The sequence below is a fragment of the Ceratotherium simum genome, chromosome 13, assembly GCF_057802395.1.
Source record: "Ceratotherium simum simum isolate JZ-2026a chromosome 13, ASM5780239v1, whole genome shotgun sequence".
Classification (NCBI taxonomy): Eukaryota; Metazoa; Chordata; class Mammalia; order Perissodactyla; family Rhinocerotidae; genus Ceratotherium; species Ceratotherium simum.
Window position 1 is genome coordinate 24,592,636 of NC_141912.1, and position 23,870 is coordinate 24,616,505.

General features: G+C 45.0%; 1 protein-coding gene across 5 annotated transcripts; it reads left to right on the plus strand.

Annotated features, from left to right (window-relative positions):
* The first annotated feature begins 1,940 nt into the window (after positions 1-1,940).
* On the plus strand, positions 1,941-22,936 carry LOC101397423 (butyrophilin subfamily 3 member A2-like). 5 transcript variants are annotated; one of them, XM_087438133.1, is made up of 11 exons: positions 1,941-2,094; positions 3,040-3,188; positions 6,187-6,318; positions 6,575-6,922; positions 8,346-8,627; positions 10,180-10,359; positions 10,536-10,556; positions 10,646-10,672; positions 11,574-11,600; positions 12,061-12,087; positions 20,066-22,936. In XM_087438133.1, exons 3-11 carry the CDS (start codon positions 6,240-6,242, stop codon positions 20,083-20,085), a joined length of 1,011 nt encoding a protein of 336 aa, XP_087294259.1. In that variant the 5' UTR covers positions 1,941-2,094; positions 3,040-3,188; positions 6,187-6,239; the 3' UTR covers positions 20,086-22,936. The 5 variants fall into 5 exon arrangements, with proteins under 5 accessions (XP_087294259.1, XP_087294255.1, XP_087294257.1 ...); XM_087438129.1 differs by lacking the exon at positions 20,066-22,936 and adding an exon at positions 13,640-14,360; XM_087438131.1 differs by lacking the exon at positions 20,066-22,936 and adding an exon at positions 13,640-14,360 and having other exon boundaries at positions 6,229-6,318.
* Positions 22,937-23,870: the final 934 nt, after the last annotated feature.

The window sequence follows — 23,870 nt, forward strand, 5'->3', positions numbered from 1 at the left end:
ACTTGGTATTATTTTCTCCTGCTAACCTGTCTTGTTAATTATTTGGCCAGCCATAAGAACCTTAAGGGAAAGGGCAAAGGGGTATTCTCCCTCTTCCCCCGCACTGCTTATTGTGGTAATGCTCCCTTGCTCAGATCCCCCACTCCTCCAGGGAAGGCTTCACAACCTAAGGTTACTTCCAGATGGTTGTGCAGCCTCACAGCTAGAGGCTGGCTTTTTTCTCTCCAAAAAGGAATTTCTGCCACTTCCACCACAGTCATCACCAACTCTTGTTGTCATTGTTTTTTTTTTAAATACAATTTTCAATTCTCTCTTAGGGGTGATTGTTCCAGGAGTAGCTGTAAATTCATTGTGTCCATGGAAGGAGGTGAGTTCAGAGTCTGCCTACGCCACTATCTTGACACTGTCCTGCAACTTACTTGAGAAGGCATCAAATAGATAAACAAAGAAAGAAGGATGAATAGGGGATGAACAGAAGGATTAATTATAATAAGGAAAATATAGTAAAATGTTCACTGTAGAATCTAGATAGTAGATATATTTGGTGTTCATTGAAAATGTCTTTCAACTTTGCTATATGTTTAAAAAGTTTCATGGTAAACTTTTGTTAGTTGGGGGTGGGGAGGGAAAATTGTATTTTGCTGCTGATAACAGAGACCAGAAGTACCACGGGTTTGAACAAAACAAGTGTTTGTTTTCCTTCCATGTAAAATGAATTCAGAGGGCAGCAGTCCACAGCTGGTCTGGGAGCTCAGAGAAGCATCCATACCCCAGACTCCCTCCATCTTTATTTTCTGCCATCTCAGTAGGTGGCTTCCATTCTCAAGGTTGCCTCATGGTCATGAAATGGTCCCTGCACTCCAGCTCCAAGGACCATGTTCTAAAAGGAAGGAGGAAGTGGGAAAAGTACAGACCTCCCTCGAGAAACACAGCCCAACAACTTCCACCTACAAATCATTGGCTCAAACTTAGTCCCTTGGTTTCTCCTATCTGTAAGAGGAATGGGCACATGGCAGGACATCCCAAAACTGAGTTTGATTACTAAAAAACAGCAGGGAATAGGTATTGCACAAGCAATCAACCTTGTCTACCGCAGAGTCTAAATTCAAACTTGGAATATTATCAAATTCCATCAGCCAAGGTCATATCACAGCCCCAGGAGATTAATCGCCACCTTGAGATGACACTAAAGTGTCTTGGGAGGACCTAGGCCACAGTAGGACCAGTTTTTCCAAAAGGCACCTTACAGAAACAACATTCACAGACTATGCGGAGTCTAACCTCAGAGAATACAGAATCCTGCAGGCAGAGTAGAAACAAATACACATGAAAACAAGAATGTAGCACAAATAAGGCACAGAGGGCGAAGGAAGCTGCTCAGCAACCCTCCAAATAAGAAGGTTCTGAAAAATGTGAGACGTGCCCATCCGTCACTGGCAGCACTGCCTCTGGTTCCTGAACATTATATGATGTGGTCGTGGATATGAGACCCGAGGTTCAGAGGTGCTGAGAAGGTGGAGGGGGTCTGGTTTTCTTTCTGTACATACCTCCATTTGGCTCTGCTGTAAAGGACGTCCTCCTCCGTGTGCCCACCTACATGCACACGGACGTTAGCAAATGGCCACAGAAACATTGTAATAATGCACGTCTTCCTCTCTTTACATATTAAAATCTTGTAATTTTTCTGCTTAGTTCTGCTGATAAATCTATTGTGATATAAAAGACATAACAGGTGTATATAATGAAATACTGATTATACACAAACATACACATGAATGACTAAAATAGGTAAACAGAGAGACACAAACAGTGTGGTAATCAGGGCCGTAGTTTTTCTTCATTGTTTGCAATCCTATATAGTTTCAGTTTTCATTCTAACCTTCCGCACTAGTTTCTGCCCAGCAACTGATGAGCAACACCCCCCGAGCCAATTGAAAGACCAATTCTTCCAAAAAGGGACTCTGTTCCTGTTTGTCACAGTGAGCAGCCTTTCTTTCTTTTCCCTTTCTTCCAGAGCAGACTATTAACCATAATGGAGAACTGTTGATTACTTTCATTCTGTGGGCTCTGATTCTCATATGGGAATGCCAAAGGGTAAGTGGGGGAAATTTGTAACAGCTAGGGCCTCAGGCACTAGAAAGAGAGAGGCTAAAAAGCTGAGAGCGGGTACACCCAGAGAAAGGGGTTTGGTGCTTGTGTGTGTGGTGAAGAGATGTGGGGTGTGGGCGAGAGGCAATGCAAAAGGTAAGGACTTGCACTGGGAAATCTGGCGGGAGGGAGACAACCTGAACGAAGAAACTTCCCAACTGCACGTTCTTAGGAACTTCCTGTGGTCAGAAAGGAGCAAAGGACTCTTGTAATCTCTCCTGGTCATCTCTGGGGATATATCCTAAGAAATTCTAAAGAGAGATGTGCTTTGAACATTTATATGTAACACTGTTTCTTACAGAATTAGTTACAGTTTAGAAAAATCTGAACCAGCCTCTGATACTACATACACGTACATATACAACAGTTGGAGGACAGTTAACACATGGTCTGATCGTAGGGGATTTCCATACAGTCACGAGGAATCATGTTTCTAATAAAGAGTTTTTGTTTATAATTGTAATAAAATTGGGTTCAAATTGAATATTTAAATTGTATGTACATTTTGCTATTGTAGATTTTACTATGATAAACAGCCTTAAACATAAATCTTTGTGGTGACATCTGATTTCTTTTCTTTAAGAATAACTTCTACAAATGGAATTTGGGGTCAAAAAATGAAATGTTTTGAAGACATTTGGTACAAATATATGGCCAAAATACTTCCAGAAATATTTACATTCCCATAACGCAAAATACATGATTACTATCACAGATTATTTAAATTTTATTCTTTTATATTTTCCTTCACCTTAAAATTGTCTATAATCAATTTTATATTGGATAAAACAATAAATAACCTAAAAAATAAGTAAAAACATATTCCCCACTCTGAGGACAGTAGAGAAGCTGTTACCTATTGTACTAATGATAATACTGTCCTCTCTCTAGCAGCATCGAGAGCAGTTTGACGAGCAGAGGACAAACTGAAAGGCAGTATTCTGTCTGAGGGTGTGTCCAGGTTTCAGACAAGGCTCTGAAGGAGAGCCAGCTGCACAGACTCCTGCTCCCTTGTCCCCCGGCAGTTCCCGGACTTGCAGGTACCGTGACTGCGGGCCTCATGCTGGTGTGTTTTGGAGGAGTTGGTATTTTCTGAACAACTAGTATGTTGCAGTCACTATAATTATTTGTAACAAACCTTAATTAAGTTATACATGAAAACTTTTAAAATTTAACACATTCAAATAATTTTCAAAGTATAGGGTGCAAAGGATAAAAGTATCTTTCACTTAATCCCCAATTCTCAGTGTAGCATGTGTCCCTTTTGACCTTTTTTTTTTTTGTGAGGAAGATCAGCCCTGTGTTAACATCTGCCAATCCTCCTCCTTTTGCTGAGGAAGACTGGCCCTGAGCTAACATCCGTGCCCATCTTCAACCACTTTATATGGGAGACTGCCACAGCATGGCTTGACAAGTGGTGCGTCAGTGCGTGCCCAGGATCTGAACCTGCGAACCCTGGGCCGCTAAAGCAGAGTTGCGCACTTAACTGCTGCGCCACAGGGCCAGCCCTGTTGATCACTTTTTTACTTTTAAAAATAGTGCTGCAGTCTCATCCTTACACATGCTTCTCTTTGGACCCAGGGAAGTGCTTTGCTGGACTAGACATCTGGAGTAGAATTGCTGGACCATTGATGCACATTTTAAAGTTTATATTTCACGTTCTTTCATGAGTGACTGGGTTCAAATAGGTTTTGTCACATGGCTAAGATCACACAGCTTGTGAACCATAGAGCCATTACCTAGTTTCCACGTGTATTTTTGTTCGTACATCTAACATATTGGGCCTGGCACATAGTGTTTGCTCAGTGAATATTTGATGAACAAATGAATGAAAAGATGGGTGAGACCTGGTCTTGTTCCCAGCTCTCGCATTCACTAGCCTTCTCATTTAGAAGTGGTGGGTTCAGCCTCTGACTGACTCCAGAGTGTCCACCAGGAGTCTGCTTGGATCTTAACCAGAGTCTGATGGGGGCGTGAGTTGAACTTAGTCACGGCCATGGGTTGGGGCTTAGAGGAGTCCGCAGTGTTGCTGCCCAGATGGGCACACTCTCAAGTCGTTTATCAGCACCCCATTCCACCTGACATCTTCAGGGAAGGAGAAGATACATGATGGGAGAGGACCAATGAAGAAAGGAGGGGGCTAGGTCCAGTGATCTCAGTCTTGTCTCTGAGTAATCCACCTAGGCCTGCTCTCAGACCGTCCACTATATAGGGATGCAGCCAAGTCTTGGGTAGTTAGAATGGAAGCCAAGCTAGAACTCCAGCTAGAATCAAGCCTTGCCAGCTGGCAAGGGCCCCACACTTCCCTTAACACGAAGGTTCACAGTGATGCCACAGACCATGGCTAAAAGATGGTGGAGGCACTTCTCTGAGCCACGATAGAGTGGGGAGCTCTGGGCTGTGAGTGGGGAGTCACAGGGGCCCTGCCTCTGAGCTAAGAGAACCTCAGCACTTCCTAGAGGCATGAGCTTTGTTGGGCTGCTGTGTGCTCCTAGCTTGACATATTTGCCCCTACTTTGCAACCGCCGGCTCTTACATCTCTGCCTCGAAAAGGCACTTCTTTAGCAGTGGAAAGACTAAGACGAGGAACTTATCTGTTGCTGGTGACTCCAGAGGCCATCTGCCAAAGAGCACTGGTGAACACTGGAAGCATTGGTAAACACTTCACACTTCATTGGTGAAGACTGGAAATAAATAATTTCCTTCTCAGAGATGTTTTCCCACAAGGAACAGTTGTGAAAAGAGTGCACTGAGGCACACTGAGTAGTAACATTCTTACATGCATATCAGGACATGCTGACTCCTTAAAACCACCTCATTGAAAATTAGGAATAAATCCATTAATACAGGCAAGTCCCAGTGGGAGCACAAGAGGTCAAGCTCTGCCCTCTAAGCCAAACCAAAAGAGCATGTCATTATAGAGGCACATGCTTGTCTTACAAGTCTCCACCTCCCCTCCTGTCAGATGACAACTAGCTAATGTGATCATCTAAACCGATTTAAAATGCTATTGAGTATTAACGGGTTAATACGTTACCCCTCATCCCTTCACTCCTTCAACAAATATTCTCTGAGTGTTCCGTGTGACCCACACACTGTTGTGCGGGCTTGATATACATCAGGAAACAAAATATATAAATATCCCTGCTTTGTGGAGTTTCCATTCGAGCAGATGGAGACAGATGGTAAAAACATGGTACGTTTGATGGTGAAAATTCAACGGGGAAAGAGAGCAGGCACAGGAGGACTGGAGCAGTTTGCCATAATCCTGTGGTCAGAGAAGGTCTCATGGAGAAACTGACTTTAGAGAAAAGACTTAAAGGAGGTGAGGGAGTGAGCCTTGTGGATATCTGGGGGGAAATGGGTCCAGGTAGAGGGAAGAGTCAGGGCTGAGGCCCTCTGTACTGGCCTGTTCAAGGACCAGCAAGAAGGCCAGTGTGGCTGGAGCAGACGAGGAGAGCAGGGGAGAGGAAGTGAGAGGTGCAGGTCCTGGAAGGCCATGCTAGCCATTGTGAGGACTTCAGCATCTACTCTGAGTGAACTGGGAGCCACTGGAAGGTGCTGAGCAGAGGAGTGACATGATGTGACTCAAGGAATGTTCTGGCTGTTGTGTTGAGCATAGACTGTAGGGGACACAGGTGGAATCAGGGGACCCAGAGAGGAGGGTCCTGCATTAATCAGAGTGTGGCGGCGGAGGTTTGGACCTGGCTGTAGCAGTGGAAGTGTGGGAAAGCGGAAGGATTCTGACATATTTGGCCAGTAGAGCCAAGGATTTCCTGATGGATTAGGGATAATTCATGTACATTTAACACTACACACATAACATTTATATGTTAAATGTATGCACATATTTTTGGCATTAGCATTACATATTTTTATGAGTGATTTTCCCTGTTGAAGCTCAAAAGTTAAGAGACTCCCAAGCAGATATATTGGCAGAGGAAGATCTTGAGTCACCACACTAGCAACTGTGTATTTCACTCTGAGCTGGCTCTGGGGAAGTGGTGGTTTGATGTGGAATTTGCCATCTTCTTCCAGGTTGTAGTTTCTGCCGGACTCTTTTTTGGCTTCTCTCTGCAGCACAGAGGAAAATGGCAAGTTCCCTAGACTTCCCTCTGCTCGACCTCCTTGTCTGCCTCATCTTGGTCCAGCTGCTTACCCCTTGCTCAGGTAGGAAACATTCTGCTTTTATGCATCTGAAGGAGACAGTTACCTATTAGCATCCAGTCAGAACCTCTGACAACATCTCATACCTGGAAGTCCCATCCCAGATTGAAGGTGCAAATGCCGTTAAGACAAATTGTACTTCTGTTAGGATCCTGTTCCTCTCCAGGTTTTTCATATCTCACCTCCCTGCCTAAGACCCCTCGCTCTTACCCTCATGGCCCCAACTCCCTCTGATGGAGCTTCTCCTTTTGCTGACCAGCTCAATTTTCTGTGATTGGACCCTTTGGGCCCATCCTCGCCATGGTGGGTGAAGATGCTGATCTGCCCTGTCATGTGTCCCCCAAGATGAGCGCAGAGACCATGGAGCTGATGTGGGTGAGATCCAGCCTTGGGCAGGTAGTATATGAGTACGCAAACGGGCAGGAAATAGAAGAGCAACAGATGGCAGAGTATCGAGGGAGAACGTCTATTTTAAGAGATGGCATCACTGAAGGGAAGGCTACTCTCCGAATTTATGATGTCAGAGCCTCTGACAGCGGAAGCTACCTGTGTTATTTCCAAGATGAAAACTTCTCTGAAAAAGCCATGGTGGAGCTGGAGGTTGCAGGTGAGCCTCCTAGTTTTATTTTGAGCTCGTTCCCCTGAGGGACCTGGGGTCAGAGGCGGAGTTCATGCTCCTAATCCCCCTCAGAGCATCCTGGCTATTAACCGGGATCTGCCTCCACTGCCTTCCCTCTTTGTTTCTCTAGGCGCTTGCGAAAGGCACAGGTTTTCCTCCAGGAAAAATTCCCCCTGTACCCTATAACGTCAAGTAAAGAGCTCCCTCATGCTGGCCACCGCGGTCTAAGCAGGGAAGTGGAAGATCGAGGATAGGAAGGATAAGGAAATATCTCCTCCGTGATGGCACACAGGTGTTTGGGTTCAGTTGTGTTCCAGGTAGCTTCAGTGGTCCGTCCAAGTGCATGTTGCTGTGGGCCCTGGGAGGATGACCTGTGGGACAGCATCTATGCTGACAATGTCACCCCACCACAGGTCGCCAGGACCACACCTGGAGTTGACCAAGTCGTTTTCATACTTCTTGCAGCGGGGGGAGAATGCATGTCCTGTGGGAACCATGGTGTGTCTCAGTAAGAGGGTGTTAGAGAAGACTTGGTATAGAACTTGGGCTTCTGTTAGTTTGGAGTTGGGGGAGGGTAAATGGAAGTGGGGCTTTCTCTGGATTGGAAGCTGTCAGGAAGGTGAGGGGTGTGATTCTGTGGGTGGCTGTCTTAAGACGTCTTATCTAGGAGGAAGAATAGAGTGAGGTCAAAACTGTAGTTGGTCAAGGAGCAGCACTCACTCATAGCCAGGATAGAGACATGCTTGGTCATGATTGTGGTTTGGACAGTGTTCATATTTTTCTCTATATTCAAACACGATTGTGTGAGTGGTCATGTTTTTGTCTTGACCCATCATAGTGACAAAGTGCCCTTGTCTGATGTTGATGTTCAATGAAGTTGCTTATGTTCAACAGGAGATCACCAAGACCAGGCAGATGTCCAGACGTCAAGGGTTGCATTTCTCTTTCTCAGATCACTCTCTTGCCCTGTGGCTCCTGGCTGGGTTTGGCTAATGGGGAGCCATAGCAGAAGATGGAAGGAGGGTGAGAGGAGAGAGAGGACTAGGCACGTAGCCTCATGGCTTGTTCCCTGCAGGACCACCTCTAGCTGGCTGCATTCGCTTCCTGAAGATCACCGTTCCTCTTAAGAAAGCCCTCTCTACATTACCATCATATTTTAGGTCTTTAAAATGGCTTCCTCTCCTCCTCCCTTTGGGTTTTGGGGTGGGTAGTAACAGCTCCACTGTTCCTGGCCTTGGTGTTTTTCTCTATCCCATGTAGTTTTCCCCTCACCATGACCATGCTTTTGTAAACAGCTCCTTAATGAAACCCCTCTTGAATTACCTAATGTGAGTGTGTCATTCAATTCTTGTTGAGACTTTCCCTGATAAAGGAGGCTCCAAAGAATTCAGGCTCATTTATCCTTCCACAGCCCTGGGTTCTGATTTTCACATTGAAATGAGGGGTTATGAGGATGGAGGGATCCGTCTGGAGTGCACATCCACCGGTTGGTATCCTCAGCCCCAAATAGAGTGGAGAGATGCCACAGGAGAAGACATGCCGTCTTTGGCAGCATCTTCGGCAGCAGATGGAGAGGGCCTGTATGTAATCGCATCATCTGTGATCGTGAAAGGCAGCTCTGGGGAAGGGGTATCCTGTATCATCAGAAATCCCCTCCTCAGCCAGGAAAAGACCGCCAGGATTTCCATTGCAGGTCAGTACCTGCTTAGCCTCAGGTAAATGGTGCTGGGCTATGGCTATTGAAAGGAGGAGAATGTGTGATTCTCTGTTGCTGTCTTGGCTCTGTGTAGTGAATATGAGGCACAGAGCAGGGATCTTGAGCATCTTTCTTACTCCAGACATGTTTCTGGATGTTTCTTTTCCCCATAAAGCTGTGTTTTTGTCACATATATTACTGCCTAAGTCCTATGTGGCATAAACTGTGACAGGCAGTGAGAATTGGGGGAAAATGGTAAAGATCAGACCCTTAAGCAGAGACAAATGACAAAATGGGAAAAACATGTACAACTCATATCTTACAGAAAGAACTATTCTCCTTAAAATATAAAACAAGCCAGTAGAAAAATGAGCACAGTACATGCATTATTAGTTCACAGAAAAGGAAATAACACATGAGATGATGTCTCATCTCTCTCAATAGAGGAATGTGTTAAAATATTTTCTACTTGTGAAATTGGCAACAAAAGAAAAGAAAACAAAACCAAGGCAGCAGATCACATATTATGATGGCAGGATTGTGGGGAGATGGTCACTCTTAGACATTTGTTGGTATAATTTGGTATATTTTTGGTATAAATTGGCATTAACTTCCAATGCCAGCAATATAGCAGTATTTCTCCAAACCACATATTTCTTGATCCAAAATCTATCTTCTGGGAATTTCTCTGACAGATATGCTTGCATTTTTATGAAATAAACCATGAAAAGTTTATTTCTTACAGCAGTAATTATAATAGCAAAAAGTTAGGAACTATGAACATGTCCATCAATGGGAAACTGGCATGCAATGGAATGTTGCACAGCTGGGAGAGAAAACACAGACATTTTCTCTGTACTAATATGGCAGGTTCTCTAATATGAAGAGAAAGCCAGATGCAGAGCAGTTTTTATCGAATGCTATCTTGGGTGTAAACAAGAAAATATAAGAATATATTTATATTTTTAAAATCTAATACACACTTGCATAGCACTCACTATGTGTCAGGCACTTTATAAGCATCAATTGAATTTTTTTAACCTTATGAGTGAGGTACTATTATTATCCCATGTTACATATTAGGATGCCAGGAACAGAGTGGTTAAGTAATTCGTCCAAGATCACACTGCCAGTCCAGTGGAGGAGCAAGAATTTGAACCCAGGCCCTCCAGCTCCTAAGCTCCTACTCTTAACCACCCACCATATTAAGCTGATTAATGAAGAGTTAATAAATGGGAAAAGGGAGGAGGGAATGGATGGGTGACCTGGATGACTTTTTATATTTTTTTGAGCTTTGAACCATGTAAATGTAACATGTGAAAAACTAAATTAGAAAACACATAAGATTGTGATGCTCAAATAACTCATGTTCAGATGTGAGAAGCAGACAGTTCAAGACGAGTAATATTGTTATGTTATAGTAAGAGTTTACCGAAGTCTTATCTAAAGTTCCCTGATACTTTAGAAGGAGAAGGAACATTTATGTCCTGAGACCAGCTCTGTGATCCCTGCCCTGGGGGTGAGAGGCTAAAGCTCCTTTCCATTGCAGACCCCTTCTTCTGGAGGGCCAGTACCTGGATGGCAACCCTGGCTGGAACCCTACCTGTCTTGCTGCTGCTTCTCGCAGGGATGGGTTACTTCCTCTGGCAAAAGCAGAAGGAGAAACAGGTTCTATCCCGGGAAAAAGAGAGAGAAGAAGCAGAAAAGGATTTAGAACGAAGGGCAAGAGGTATCTGACCAGGAAGGGAACCTATTGCGATAGTTTACGGGAGGGAGCCCAAGAAGCTGACCCTGCCCAACCCCGTGCACCCACCCCTTCACTGGGTCATTTGTAAAGTTTATGTTCCAGAAGTTCTCCCAGATGGATCCCCATAACAATAATTTTTTTTCCTGCTTATTTTCTAGAGAAGCTCCTGCGTGAATTCGGTAAGTTCTGATTCCCCCAGGGACCCTGGCATGTCTGGGTATCGCTGCTTTAAGCATCTTAATGACTTTTCACATTTCTTCCATTGTAGAGAAGATAGAGTTCCTACTCATGGCTGGTGAGTGCCTCTGACATTATCTCTGAATTCACATCTAAGACTCTGTGCTGGGATATTTCCCTACCCTGTCCTCATCCTTAAATCTGCCCATGGCTGAGAAATGTCCCTGATCCTTTTAGGGAGGGAAAAAAGAAGGGTTTCTGATTCGGGGAAGAACAAGGAGTTGTGTTTTTTTAATAGAGAAAAGGGCCCTCAATCTCTCTCCAGGTGGGGCCCACAGACTCTCCAGCCCAGCAAGGCACCAGGGAACCTCCAGGGTGCACTTGAAAGGAAAGGAGGAGGAGGGGAATGGAACTCTCTAGATGAAGTGCCTTCCCTATGCTGGGAACCTCACTAATTGCTTTACATAATCTGTAGGCTGCTGAGAAGGAAACAAAGAATGTAAGATTTAAAAGAACGAGAAAAACAGAGAAGGGGAAAAAATTGTATTTTAGAAAAGGAATAGCCACAATGGCTCAGTTGTGATAGATTTGTTAGAACTGCTTTTAATAAAAAATAGTACCTGAAATTTCCTCGTTAAGTTGTCCAATTCTTTCAGAAGTAGGCAGGACGTAATACAGCTTGAGACAGATGGATTCTAGTGCACACACACATAGTCGTGTACACACAGTGACACCTGCGCCCAGGTATGGGAGTGTAGATACATACAGAATAGATCTGCCGCGTCTCAGCAGGGAAAGCACTTACATGGTGCCTGTGGTATCATCAGCGTGCAATTGATGTTCTCAGACTTGATATTAAGGATGAGAGAGGAGGACAGTACTGAACAGGCCCAAGGAGAATGTAGTAAGGGTGGGAGTGGAGGTCAAAAGGAAAGATTAGTTAGGTGCAAAAGAAGAGAAAGGACATGACTCAGAAAAGACACAGTTCAGGTGACATCTCTACCTTTCTTCTATTGTAGGTGGAGAGAAGTCTCAGACCTATGGAGGTGAGTGACCCTGATGTTCTCTGAGTTTCCTGTCACACGTGTACTAAACATTTAAACCTTTTCTCTGCTGTGTGACCCATTGGCACTCCCAGAAGGAATAATCAGATCTAGCCCAACGGCTCATTTTCTGTGGGGGATACCACCCACACTTTTCTGCAGCCTCAGAGAGAACCTTCCAGACACAGTGTCTGGGCATTTTCTGCCAACCCTCACCATGCTAGCACACATGCCCACACCCTAGCAAGGCCTGGACATGTCACCTGCAGCCCCAGCATGACTGAAGGAGGGAAGTCCACCATTTTTGAGAGGTTCTATGGCTGATGAGGCAGAGCTGTAGAGGAAGGAAGCTGGACATTGGAAGAGACTGATGAAAGGGAAAGAGAAATGGCTTACTGAGGAGAATGGTGGGGGCAAGTACAGAAATAATGCCCTTTCCTTACCCATGTCTCCTGCCTTTCAGAATCGAAGATGGCCCTCTTCCAAGCTGGTGAGTGAATCGCTGTATGTTCCCTAGGACAACAAGCTGAGGGAACACATTCCCTTTTTCTTCTCCAACTCATGAGATTCTGGGAAGAAAAGTCTCCAAGACAGGGTGAGTTCTGGATGGGTGAATTGATGCCCTGGCCTCAAAGGTGTGCCCATCTCCCACACAAAGGTGTGCTCCTCAGCTCCCGCTGAGAGCCCAGAGAAGCAGAGAGAATTGCTGTCCTGGGATTCCACAGATCTTCACGGGAAGGAAGACGCATAAGTGGTAGAGCTGAGGGAAAGGAGAGGCAGAGCGAACTAATACAGCAGGGAGAGTGAGGATGTGGAATGTTCAAGTAGAGAAGGCAATGAGCAAAGATCTTTGCTTCTCCCAAGCTTCTTATGCCACCTCCTGCTGCTGTGTGTCCCCATGTTATTTAATGTTTCTGAACTTTAGTTATCTCATTTTTAAATGATGATCATAATCTCTATTATGTGAGAGTTGAGGTAAAGAGTAAATGAGGTAATGAATGTGCTTTGATAAAAAACAATAAAAAAGAGATGACGTTCAAACTGGACGATTGAAGAAAGTTCAGGAAGGAGCTCTTTAGAAAGGCAGGAGTGGGGTCAAGGTAAATCAACAAGGGAATGTGAAGTGCCCCATGGCTCACACTAGTGGGAAGCTGTTACCACCCTAGGCTTGAAGGAATACGGAGAGGGAGCTGTTACTGGAGCCCGGAGGAAGCTGTAGCTCAAGGACACGGCTGTCTGAGAGTGGTCATGCCTTTGTTAGAGCATCACCATCTGAGGTTGACAGGGATGAAGCAGGGGAATTAAATGCTGTGCGTCTCTTTTCTTTCTCCTTCCAATCTTCAGCTAGTACCTCCCATTGGCCAAACCCACAAGTAACCAGTGTCAAGAAAGCCCAGTGATGTTGTCCACAGAGAATAGATTCCTGGGGCCCAGAAGAGGGTAGAGAAATTTGGAGAGTGGATCTGGGAGCACAGAAAAAGCCCCCGGCATGACCTTTAGCACAGAGAAGGCATATGCTATTATGCTATTATAATATCAGGCACTTCTCCACACCCGGCCCTGGGCTACATATGAAAGACCTTTTTCTACCCTAGAGATTAGTATTTTTATCCCCATTTTTCAAATAAGGAAATTGAGGCTAAAAGGTATTATGTAAGTTGGGTCTATGGAAAAAGAGACTGCAGGAAAGGAAATTTTCTCAGCTCATGGGTGGTAGAGCAGGGATTGAAATGTAAATCTATGTGACTATAAAGCACAGGTGGGCAGAGTCATTTTGGGGAGGGAAGTAGGAAAAACAGGGAAGGAAGGAGCCAGCTTGAGATATTGGATTAGGCAGACCCTGACCCTCAGCACTCTACTCTACTGAACACAAGACCCCTGAGCCTTTCTTTTGGTATTGCTGAGGGGGTGACATTCAGGGCAGGTTGGGGACACCAGGCTCTGGAATCAGACCTGCTCAGCCAGACCCAGGTTTTGAAAGCTGAGGCCCTGAGGTCTAGGAACAAAGCTGACTCCACAGCCAATCCTTAAACTTTCTGCAGTTGATGTGATTTTGGATCCGGACACAGCACATCCCAAACTTCGTGTATCTGAGGACCGGAGGAGCCTGTGGCGGGGAATCATACAATGGAATCTGCCACCCAAGCGGAAGAGATTTGATATGCATTACTGTGTTCTTGGCTGCAACAGCTTCACTTCAGGGAGACATTTCTGGGAGGTGGTGGTGGGGGACAGGGAAGAGTGGTATGTTGGGGTGTGTGAGGAGCATGTGGAGAAGAAAAAACGGGTTAAAATTTCACCTGAGAATGGATTCTGGATTCTGGGGCTGTCCAAGTGGATAGGCTATCATTCTCTCACTTACTCCCAGACCATCCTGGAAGTTGCCAACCCCCTTCAAAAAGTGGGAGTTTTCTTGGACTATGAGACTGGTGAGGTCTCATTCCACAACGCCATGGATGGATCTCATATCTACACCTTCCCGCACACCTCCTTCTCTGGGCCTGTGTGCCCTGTTTTCAGAATTAAGACAAGGGATCTAACTGCCTTGACCATTTGCCCAGCGCAGACAGGAGTGCAGAGTTCCCTTGTTACTGACTTAGTGTCTGACGTTTCCCTGGAGACCCCAGTGAACCCAAGCTCTGCCGATGGGAATGGGGACCCTCAGGCTGAAGTAACCTGCTTGCTTCCTCCTGCCCAGCCTGGAGCTGAGGGCCTCCTCCTTAACAGCAACTCATCACAACAATAAAATACTTACTAAATGCACACATTATGTGAAGCACTTCACTAATATTAATTCCATTATTCCACTTGACCCTTGAGTTTGATACCACTTTATTTTCTCCTTTCTGTAGATAAGGAAATAGGGTATAGAAAATTGAATTAACTTTCCGAAGGTGACTCAGCAAGTGAATGACAGCTGGGATTTGAACAACAACAGTTAACTCAAAAGATAACTTAAAATGTACTGGGTGCTGTGCTGAATGCTTTTAGTGAATTTCACTCATTTAATCCTCACAAGAACATTGTGAGGTTGTCTTATTTCGATAATGTGGAAACTGAGGCAGAGCCAGGTTAAGTAATTTATATAATTTACAAAGAAATTTGTGCTGCTGTGAGAGGTTTGGCCCCTGTCCCACCCGCACGTCCTAGGCTGTCCTTTTTCTGCCCCATTGCCCCCATGGGGAAGGGACCATGTGCAGCCCTGAGGTTCCTTCCCCAGGGCACCTCAGGATGTGGATCACTGTGAGTGACTATGGAGGCCACACTCCACTTGGTTCCTTCAAGGTCGATTGTCAGAGCCATAGGTCCAGCACTTCATTGGATTGAGTCTGCAGGGGGACGTGGTGCAGAGAGTGAATGCACAGAGACTGCATCAAACAGGATGTGAAGGGACCAGAGGCCAAACCCTTCACTAATAATGGGCACATGTGCACCCACTGTCAATGTGATGCGTGATCATGGAGCCAGAACCAATCCTCTCACTTGAACGTCTCAGGGAAGCCTTACTTAACACTTAAAGATTGTTTGTGGAATAGGAATTTGGGAGGAAGGAAGCTAGATGAACTTTAGTGGTATTTTTATCACACTGTGGAATCCATCTTCAGGAAAGGGATATTTCCACTCCTGATCATTCACTGATGGTAACTGATATTCCTTTCGTTTGATGGATACAGGGAAAGGCTACTCTTCATTAGCATCACTATTATTGTTCACCCCTGTCTCCCCTCTACCTGGCATGTGGTTGTCAAGTTACATTTGTTCAATGAATTTGTTAATAGTCTTTACTCTTCCACTGAACTTTTTCTAGATTTTACGCCCCCACGGTTTACTCACCACAGTTTCACAGTTTACTTCATTGCAACATTTTCACAAAATCCTTAGTTTATTAGTTTTCTATTGCTGCCATAATAAATTATTTCAAATTTTAGGACCTAAAACAAGATAAATTTTTTATCTCACATTTCTGTAGGTCAGAAGACCCACATGGGTCTCACCAAGCTAAAATCAAGGTGCCTGCACTGAGTTACTTTCTGCAGGCCCTGAGGAAGAATCTTTTTACGTGATCATTCATATTTTTGGCAGAATTCAGTTTCTTGCAGTTGTGGAACTGAGGTTGCCATTCCTTGCTGGCTGTCAGCTGAGGGCTATTCCCAACTTCTACATGCTGCTGCCCTCCTAGGTTTGTGACGGTCTTCCTCCGTCTTCAAAGCAACAATGGCAGATTGAGTTCCTCTCAATCTTTGCATCTTTCCTCGTTTTTCCTCCATTGAATCTCTTTGATTCCTCTGCCTTCTTCCACTTTTGAGGACTCATGTGATTAGATTGAGTCCACTCGGATAATCTAGGATACTTTTCCTAAGAATCCAGGATAATCTGCCTACTTTAAGGTCCAAAACCTTAATTCCATCTGTAAGGTTCCTTTTGTCATGTAAGACATCGTATTCACAGGTTGCAGAGATGATGGTGTGGACTGTTTGGCCTACTACACTTATCATAGTCACAGCCTCGCTCACTCTGAAGGAGGAGGAGTCTTTCCTCCTGGTAGCACCCTGTGTAGACTAAGGGCCTCCACGATTGGAAATGCTTGTGGATTTTTAGAAATTTCGTCTGTAGCCCTTTCTTCACTTACTAGAATCAGGTATGCAGGTCAGAGTGTACCTTTCCAGAGAAGATAATTCTCACTGTTGGATACAGTGTGTGGTGAAATTTCTAATTTATCCCATCTTTTAGTTTGGGTTCCCCAAAGGTTGACTCTAAGTCAAGGACTTGGGTTCAGGTAGTCTATCTGGAAAGCGATCCCAGGAATCCCAAGTTTGGAGATAAATGAAAGGAGAAAAGCCAACTAGGTGAACAATGGCATAGAAGGTTCGTTAATTAGATAGTTATCATGTGGGCAACTAGGCTACGTCCCACCCAGGGCACGCTGAGAAAACATGGGAAATTGTGGGCTATTCCTCAGAATCCTCCTAGCAGGGGTGGGGAGCCTGGGACATTCATTCACAACTTCCTTCCTCTATTGGTTGAGGTTGCTCCTGAGGGTGTTAACTCCTCTGCTCTTCCAGGATGGGCTGTGTATATGCAAAGGAGGAAACATTATTGCTGATGGAGAAGGTGGAGAAGAAAGGCAGGCACCTGAGAAATTGTTACCTTGCCAGAAACTGTCTACCCGAAGTGAAACAAGGGACTATGAGATTGGGCATCAACAGCATATTTTTTTACAAGGCTCTTTCTCCGAGAATATGGTGAATGCCCGTTAAGACATGTCTGCCCTCCCTCCACCTCTATCCATTTAGCAGTCATGACTTCCTGTCTTCCAATATATGCCCATATAACGTGGTCCCGCTGCCCCCTGACATGGACTGGATCTGGGATGGACATCTGACCCAGACTAGGCCAGAGGGAATACCTTGCACATTTTGATTGAATGGCTCAGTGATATGTAACCAGTTACACCTGGTTAGTAGCAGGTATGCATGGGAGCTGTGGGAAGGCATTTTCCATCCACAGAGTGGTCCAGAAAAGCACGAGGAAGGTGACCTACAGAGAGATTAGACCAAAGGAAAACCATTGTAGATGTGCAAAGAGAATGGTTCAAGATGGAGAGAGTTAGGACAGCTTTCTCATCCTTAGTTCCAGTGCCTTGGGGGGCCCAGTTTTATCGATGCTGTTTGTTCTGAGAAATTTGTTCTCTTGCAGCAAGATACATGTGTTGGTTATTGCTGCAGCCCTGAAAATTAGCAACTCAACAAAACTATTTTTCTATGCTCACTGATTCCAGGAGTCAGTAATTTGGAATTTGAACAGGACAGAGTAGAAATATCTTTTCTGAGTGCCAAGATATCTTGGCCTCACCTGGAAAGGATCTACAGCTGGAGGTGACTCAAAGAAAGGAACAAACTCTCTAGATTTATTCCTCTCAAGACAGAGAATGATTTACTCTGGTTGTCATGACTGAAGTGACACAACCCAGTTGGACCTGATTTCCTGCTAAGCTACCTCATGGGTACAAGACCCACTGAGTGGGTCCTCCTCATGCTCTCTCTGAGTCAGGTCAGCTATGACAGGGGTTGTGGCCTGGCTTCACTGGATACTTCTGGAAGAAACTTCCCCAGAACCCCTGGGTCTTATTTTCTTCAGATAGAGGCTGAGGGAAGGCCAGGATCTTACACTCTCACAGCCCCCTCTTCTGTCTCTTCCCAAGAGCGACCCAGTCCTTGAAGGAAACTGTGGAGACATTGCTAGTGTGTTAATTGCTGGTATGTTAGCTGCACAGTTTTGGGTTGAATTAGAGAGGAATTGGAGGCCTCCAGGGGAAGCATTATGATTCTTGAGGGAAATGTGAAGAAATGGGTCTCAGGAAGATTATTCTAGAATAAATCTATACCATAACCTGATTGTGGTCTGTGGGACATTGGACGGGAGCATTTTGTGTGTGTAGGGGGTGTTGACACCGAACCTCTCAATCTCAAGTTAACGTGCCTGATGCACAGGAAGCCAAACACTGAGATGTCAGTGCTTGGAGATGGAGAAAGATTTATCTGAATTGGCCAAAACAAGTAGATGGGAGCCTGGGTTCACTCAAATTCGCCTCCACAAGAAAAGGAAACAGGGGGCTTTTATAGAGCTAATGGGCTTGGCAGGAGGATCTTTGGAGAAACAAAGAGGTCACTGGGCAATCTGACTATTGGGCTCAGGGCTGCTGAGGGCCAGCCATCCAGTGATCGCATCCTCCCCTAAGGCATTCTCTTTCTTCTGCAAAACAAGCTCACAAATCCTCTGGAAAACAAACTCACAAATCCTTGAGAACTCTGAGTCACCTCTTAAGTTAAACAAGAAAAACAGCAAATTGGTTTACTATCTACAGTACCCCTCAGGTACCTGGCTACTGTGTTGGACTCAACCAGTCCGTCTACCAACTAGAAAGTCTTTGTTTGCTGCCATTTTCCCGCCCCCACTAGAATGCCATCTCCCTGAGAGAAAGATGTTTTACCTCTCAGTATCCTCAGCATCTCTCCCTCAATGGTTTTTGAAGGAATGACACAGTCTACAGTCTACTCCTGCAGCTGCCATCTTGCTTTATTCTCTACCCCTCCAACCCCTCCCTGTGTTCCCCCTTATCTCTCCACTGCCTCCACAAGCAGAACAACTTGAATAAGATTCCTTTGGCTAAGGAAAGAGGGTTGCTTAGGTTTACCTCATCACCTCCCCACCCCCCAACACCGTCTTCTACTCCATACATACTTCTACACACCAGACCTCTCTTCCTAGTTAGCAGTAACCCCACAATCTGCAGGGAATCTCAAGATTTAGGGAAAAAAATTTAAAAAAATGAAAACACTGTTTCTGCAAACAGAAAAAGGAAATAAAAGGGCCAGATCATCTCAAAAGGCTATTTGCAACTGTGCAATTTTAAATCTTAAAGATTTTTGCATATTCTACCTAGTAACTGGGAGAAAGTAGGCTCACGGATACCATTGGCTGGTGACCCACAGCCAATCATGCTCTCTAAACCAATCATTGAAAATCTTGGCAGTTTGTGGTCAGAGTGGACTGGGTCCCGGGACCAGCAGCCCCACACACTATGAGTTACAGGAGGCTAAGAAACTTTTTTTCTCTGCTTTCTGCACAGTTTGTTCTCTGGTTGTGACTGTGGCCATGATAGGGTTGGAGACAAGAGAGATGAGCAGAAGATCATCATTTGAGAGTCAGAGGAGAAAAGAAATGCAGAAGTGAATTCTAGAAAGTAGGAAAAAGGGGGGAAGTGCTACAGCTCTGGGGTGGGTGTGGGGTGGTTAGTGGAGGAAGGGAACCTGATGAGGGAAAGGCAGGGTCCCAAGGAGAGGGTAAGCTTCCTGGCTGCCAGGATGGGGACTCACAGGAGGGTAACCCAGAGATTAGCAACAGCAGAAAGTTACCTAAACATGGGGGGACAGTGGGAAGAGGTGGCTTGAGAGCCCAGAGCGGGGGCTGGAACGGTGACAGTGGATGCCCCGGGGATGAGCAGCAGGAGCTGGGATGCCAGAGGGAGGATCTCCAGTCAGAGAATGGATGCAGCTGAGGCAGAAAATGCTACAGGGAGCAGGGAGGGAGGGGAAATATCCTGGTTTCTGCCTTCCTCTTGCATGCCAATCTTTTGTCAGTCCTGCCATTGGCTAACCCAGAAGCCGGAGGGCAAGGGAGCCTGGGAAATGTAGATCCTTGTGACACAGAGCAGAGCAAGGGAAAGGTGGGGTATGAATCTGACAACAGGCAATTTGACTGACACAATACCCCTCTCAGCTATGATCAAAGTATTACATTTACAAAAAAATTGTTTGAAAAATTTTTCAAATGAATCTTCTCATCAGAGTTTGTGCTTTGGACCAATGAATTTCTAGAATTTTTTTTTTTTTTTTGAGGAAGATTGGCCCTGCACTAACGTTTGTTGCCAATCTTCCTCTTTTTCTTTTTTCTCCCCAAATCCCCAGTACATAGTTGTGTATCATAGTTGTCGAGTTGTAGCTCTTCTATTTGGGATGCCACCTCAGCATGGCTTGATGAACTGCGAGTATGTCCGCGCCGGAGATCCGAACCGGTGAACCCTCGGCTGCCGAAGCGGAATGTATAAACTCAACCACTATGCCACGGGGCTGGCCCGCCCTCTAGGATTTTCGATGTGAGTTCCTGTCCTGGCAGCCAGTTCATTTTGCTCTCTCAGACGATGTCTTTTAAATTCGGCCCAGACCATCTGCTACTCGTAGGCAGGTAGGCAGTCTCTTGTATGAAATCCTACCTCAGAGGACAGACTCCCTGAGGACTCTTCACTTTAAACTTTAATTGTCTCTGCTGTAAAGTGAGGCTACTGACACTTTAAAGTCCACTGATGAAAGACCTCTAAGAAAACCCCTGTGATCAGAGTTCAGTTTATTTAACTCCCTGTAGCAGGGAGAGTGCCCTCTAGAGGAACCGCGGGGCAGCCAGCTAAGAATGAGCTGGGAGAAGCTTATTATTCTCAGAAGGTGTAAGGAAATCAGACATCAGTCCTGGACTGGGTGTTGCCAGGAAGCGGGGTGGTTCAGTGACTGGGTATCTCAGTAATTTTTACCCAGGAGGAAGGAGAAGTTAAGCGGGGCTGGAGACGTCATTGGTCAAAAACCACAGTCCCTCTGCTAAGGAGGAAGACGGGGCGTTTACTTATTTTTGTGACTCAGTGCCCATAAATCAGGTTTTATTGGGACATGGCCATGTCCATTCATCTGTGGCTGTGCTACAGGACTAGTTATGACAGAGACCATGTGGCCTGCAAAGCTGGAAATATACAAGATCCAGTCCTTTACAAAAAAAAACGTTCTAGATCCCTGGGCTTGTCTCTGTGACAAAGGGACAACAGCCCCACCTCATAGGGTTCAAATGAGGAACAAAGGAGTTATTGTAGGCCTTAGCAAGTGCTCCATAAATGTAAATAATGCAAAGAGAAATTGAGAGAGTTTATTACTGTAATCAAAATATTTGGAGCTGTAAAGTTTGAAGGATTGGATTAATTTTGTTTAGCTCCACAGAGCAGAACTACAAACAAAAGGTGAAAGGCACAGAATGGCAGATTTTGCTCTGTGGGACAAAAAACTTTCTCACAATTAGCTTTGTCCATGTTGTGAGGTAGTGAGCTCCCTGTACAGGAAATGTTAAAGCAGAAATCTGATGGTTGCCAGTAGTTGAGAGGGTTTCTGCACTTTGTGGGCAACTAAATTAGCTGAGTTTTACAATTCTTTCCAAATCCCACACTTTATGATTCAACTAAAATTTACCCACAAATTAATCTGACATGTATCGAATGATACACATTCACTCAGCAAATCCTTGTTGAACTCTTCTGTTGGTCATTTTTGAAGATTAAGCTTAGAGTTTAACAACAGCAACAACAAACACATGGATACAGAGTTCGGACTGGTGGTCACCAGAGGGGAAGGTGGACGGAGGAAGAAAGGAGTAGAAGGGCACACATGTACCGGGATGGATGGTAATTAGTCTTTGGGTGGTGAACACAATGTTGTCTACACAGAAACTGAAATGTAATGATGTACACCTGAAATTTATTTAATGTTATAAACCAATGTTACCGCAATAAAAAAAAAGTAAAAAAAGAAAATTTCAAAAAAAAGCATAGAGTTTACAGTCTGGTGGAAATACAACTGTTATGTTGCATCATGCTCACAAACAGCCAGCAGGTGTCATAACACATTTCTGCATTACTCTCATAAAGTCAAAATGTTTTCCTTCGTGGTTTATTTGTGTTGTAATATCTATAACCTGAATAATTGTCCAGTGTTTTCTCTGTTATCATGCAGATTCAGAACAGCACAAAGGTTAGGAGCAGAAACTTTGGGATAAGACCTCTGGCTTTAAATCTCAGCAACTCGTTCCTCTCTCAGTGACCTGGGGCAGGTTACTCAGCTTCTCTGAGCCCCAGGTGTCTCATCTGTAGAATGAGTTCATCACGTACCGTTGAAAAGTGATGTTTCCAGGATCACGTGTGATAATGCCTGTATAAAACAGTAGCATAGTGCCTGTAAAAGAATAAGCCAGTAATCAGCAGTTAATAAAACTAGTTTTCATTCCCATCTCCTACACACTACTGACTATGACACACACTAAATGGCAATGCCGGAGAGTCCAGGGATGCTATTAAATATCCTACAATGTACAGAACAGCTCCCCTCTGTCAACAGTGCTGAGGTTGAGAAGATCCCAAGCCAGATGGGGCTGGGGGCTTGGGTGATCAGGAAGATCCTGTTTGAGAAGGTGATGGTTGAATTGAACATGAATGACAAGAAGGATTAAGCCAGGCGCAGAGCTGAGAGGGGAGCACCAGGCAGAGGAAGCAGAGTCCTTGGAGCAGGAAGAGATCTCTGTGGGAGAGGAATAGAGAGAAAGCCTGTGAGGGGATGTGGCTGAAAGGAAGGGGTGGGCCAGATCATACAGGGTCTTCCACTAGAGTCCGTGAACCAGAAGCACCAAGCTCGCTAGAAATGCCAAACCTCAGGCCCCACCCCAGACTCACTGAGTCAGTCTACATTTTAATAAGATCCCTCCCCAGGTGACTGATATCCCCATTACAGTTAGAGAAGCACTGCTCCACAGTATGGTAAGGAATTTGAGTGTTATTTCACCTATAAGAACCATTAAAGGGCATAGGTAGGAGCCTGACGTGGTCAAGACCACTCTATCTGTGGTGTGTTGGGTACATGTTCTGTCTGTTGTATAGTCGGTACATGTTGTGTCTGCTGAGTTGTGGGTACATATTGTGACTGTTGTGTAGTGGGAACAAGCTGCCAAGCCCAGGTTATGCCAGCCCAGAACAGCTGCATCCCAGTGACCCTACAGACCCATGAAGGAGGAAAATAAATGTTGATATCATCTCCTGAGATGTTTGGTGTTTGTTCTGAGGCGTGATTGCAATAGAAACCTGTCTAATACACATACACCGAAGACAGAGTAAATGTTATTGGCATTAATATTTTTAATAATAATGGTAACTCCTTGCTACTGATTATTTGGGGGACTATTTAGGCTGGTTCTGAGGTTCCCCATTTTGTGGATCAGAGCTGCTTAATCATCTTGTTAAGCATGAAAGTGGGGAAGGAACATGAGAAGGAAGGTCTCTTGCTCTCCCTCCCACAAAGAGAGTTGAAAACAGGATGAACTCCAGGGAATGATATCAGTAGAGGATAATCCAGGGGGTGAGAAGACTCCCTTGCACCGGATGTCTCTCACCTACTTCCTATTGCCTGAAGTCTGTTTAAGGAAGGAGAGAGCCTTTTATTGCACTGGTGAGAATGAAAAGACTTCAAATGCAATGGAAAAGAAGTATGGCGAATGAATTTTTTTTTTTTTTTGTGAGGAAGATCAGCCCTGAGTTAACATCCATGACAATCCTCCTCTTTTTGCTGAGGAAGACTTTTCCTGAGCTAACATCCGTGCCCATCTTCCTCCACTTTATGTGGGACGCCGCCATAGCATGGCCTGACATGCGGTGCATCTGTGTGTGCCCACCATACATACTGGGCCGCCAGCAGCAGAGTGGGCAATTAATCACTATGCCCCGGGGTCGGCCCCCAAATGAGTTTTTAATGTAAAAGATGATGATAATTTCTCTATCACTCTTTTTGTTCAACCAATGGTTTGGGCACCCACCCCAGTCTTTCAGTCACTAGGTCCATTCCTTCAAGTATGCAAATGTGAAATAGATGAGGGCCTTGCCTTGCAGAAGCTTGTCTGATAAGAGATAGGGTTAGA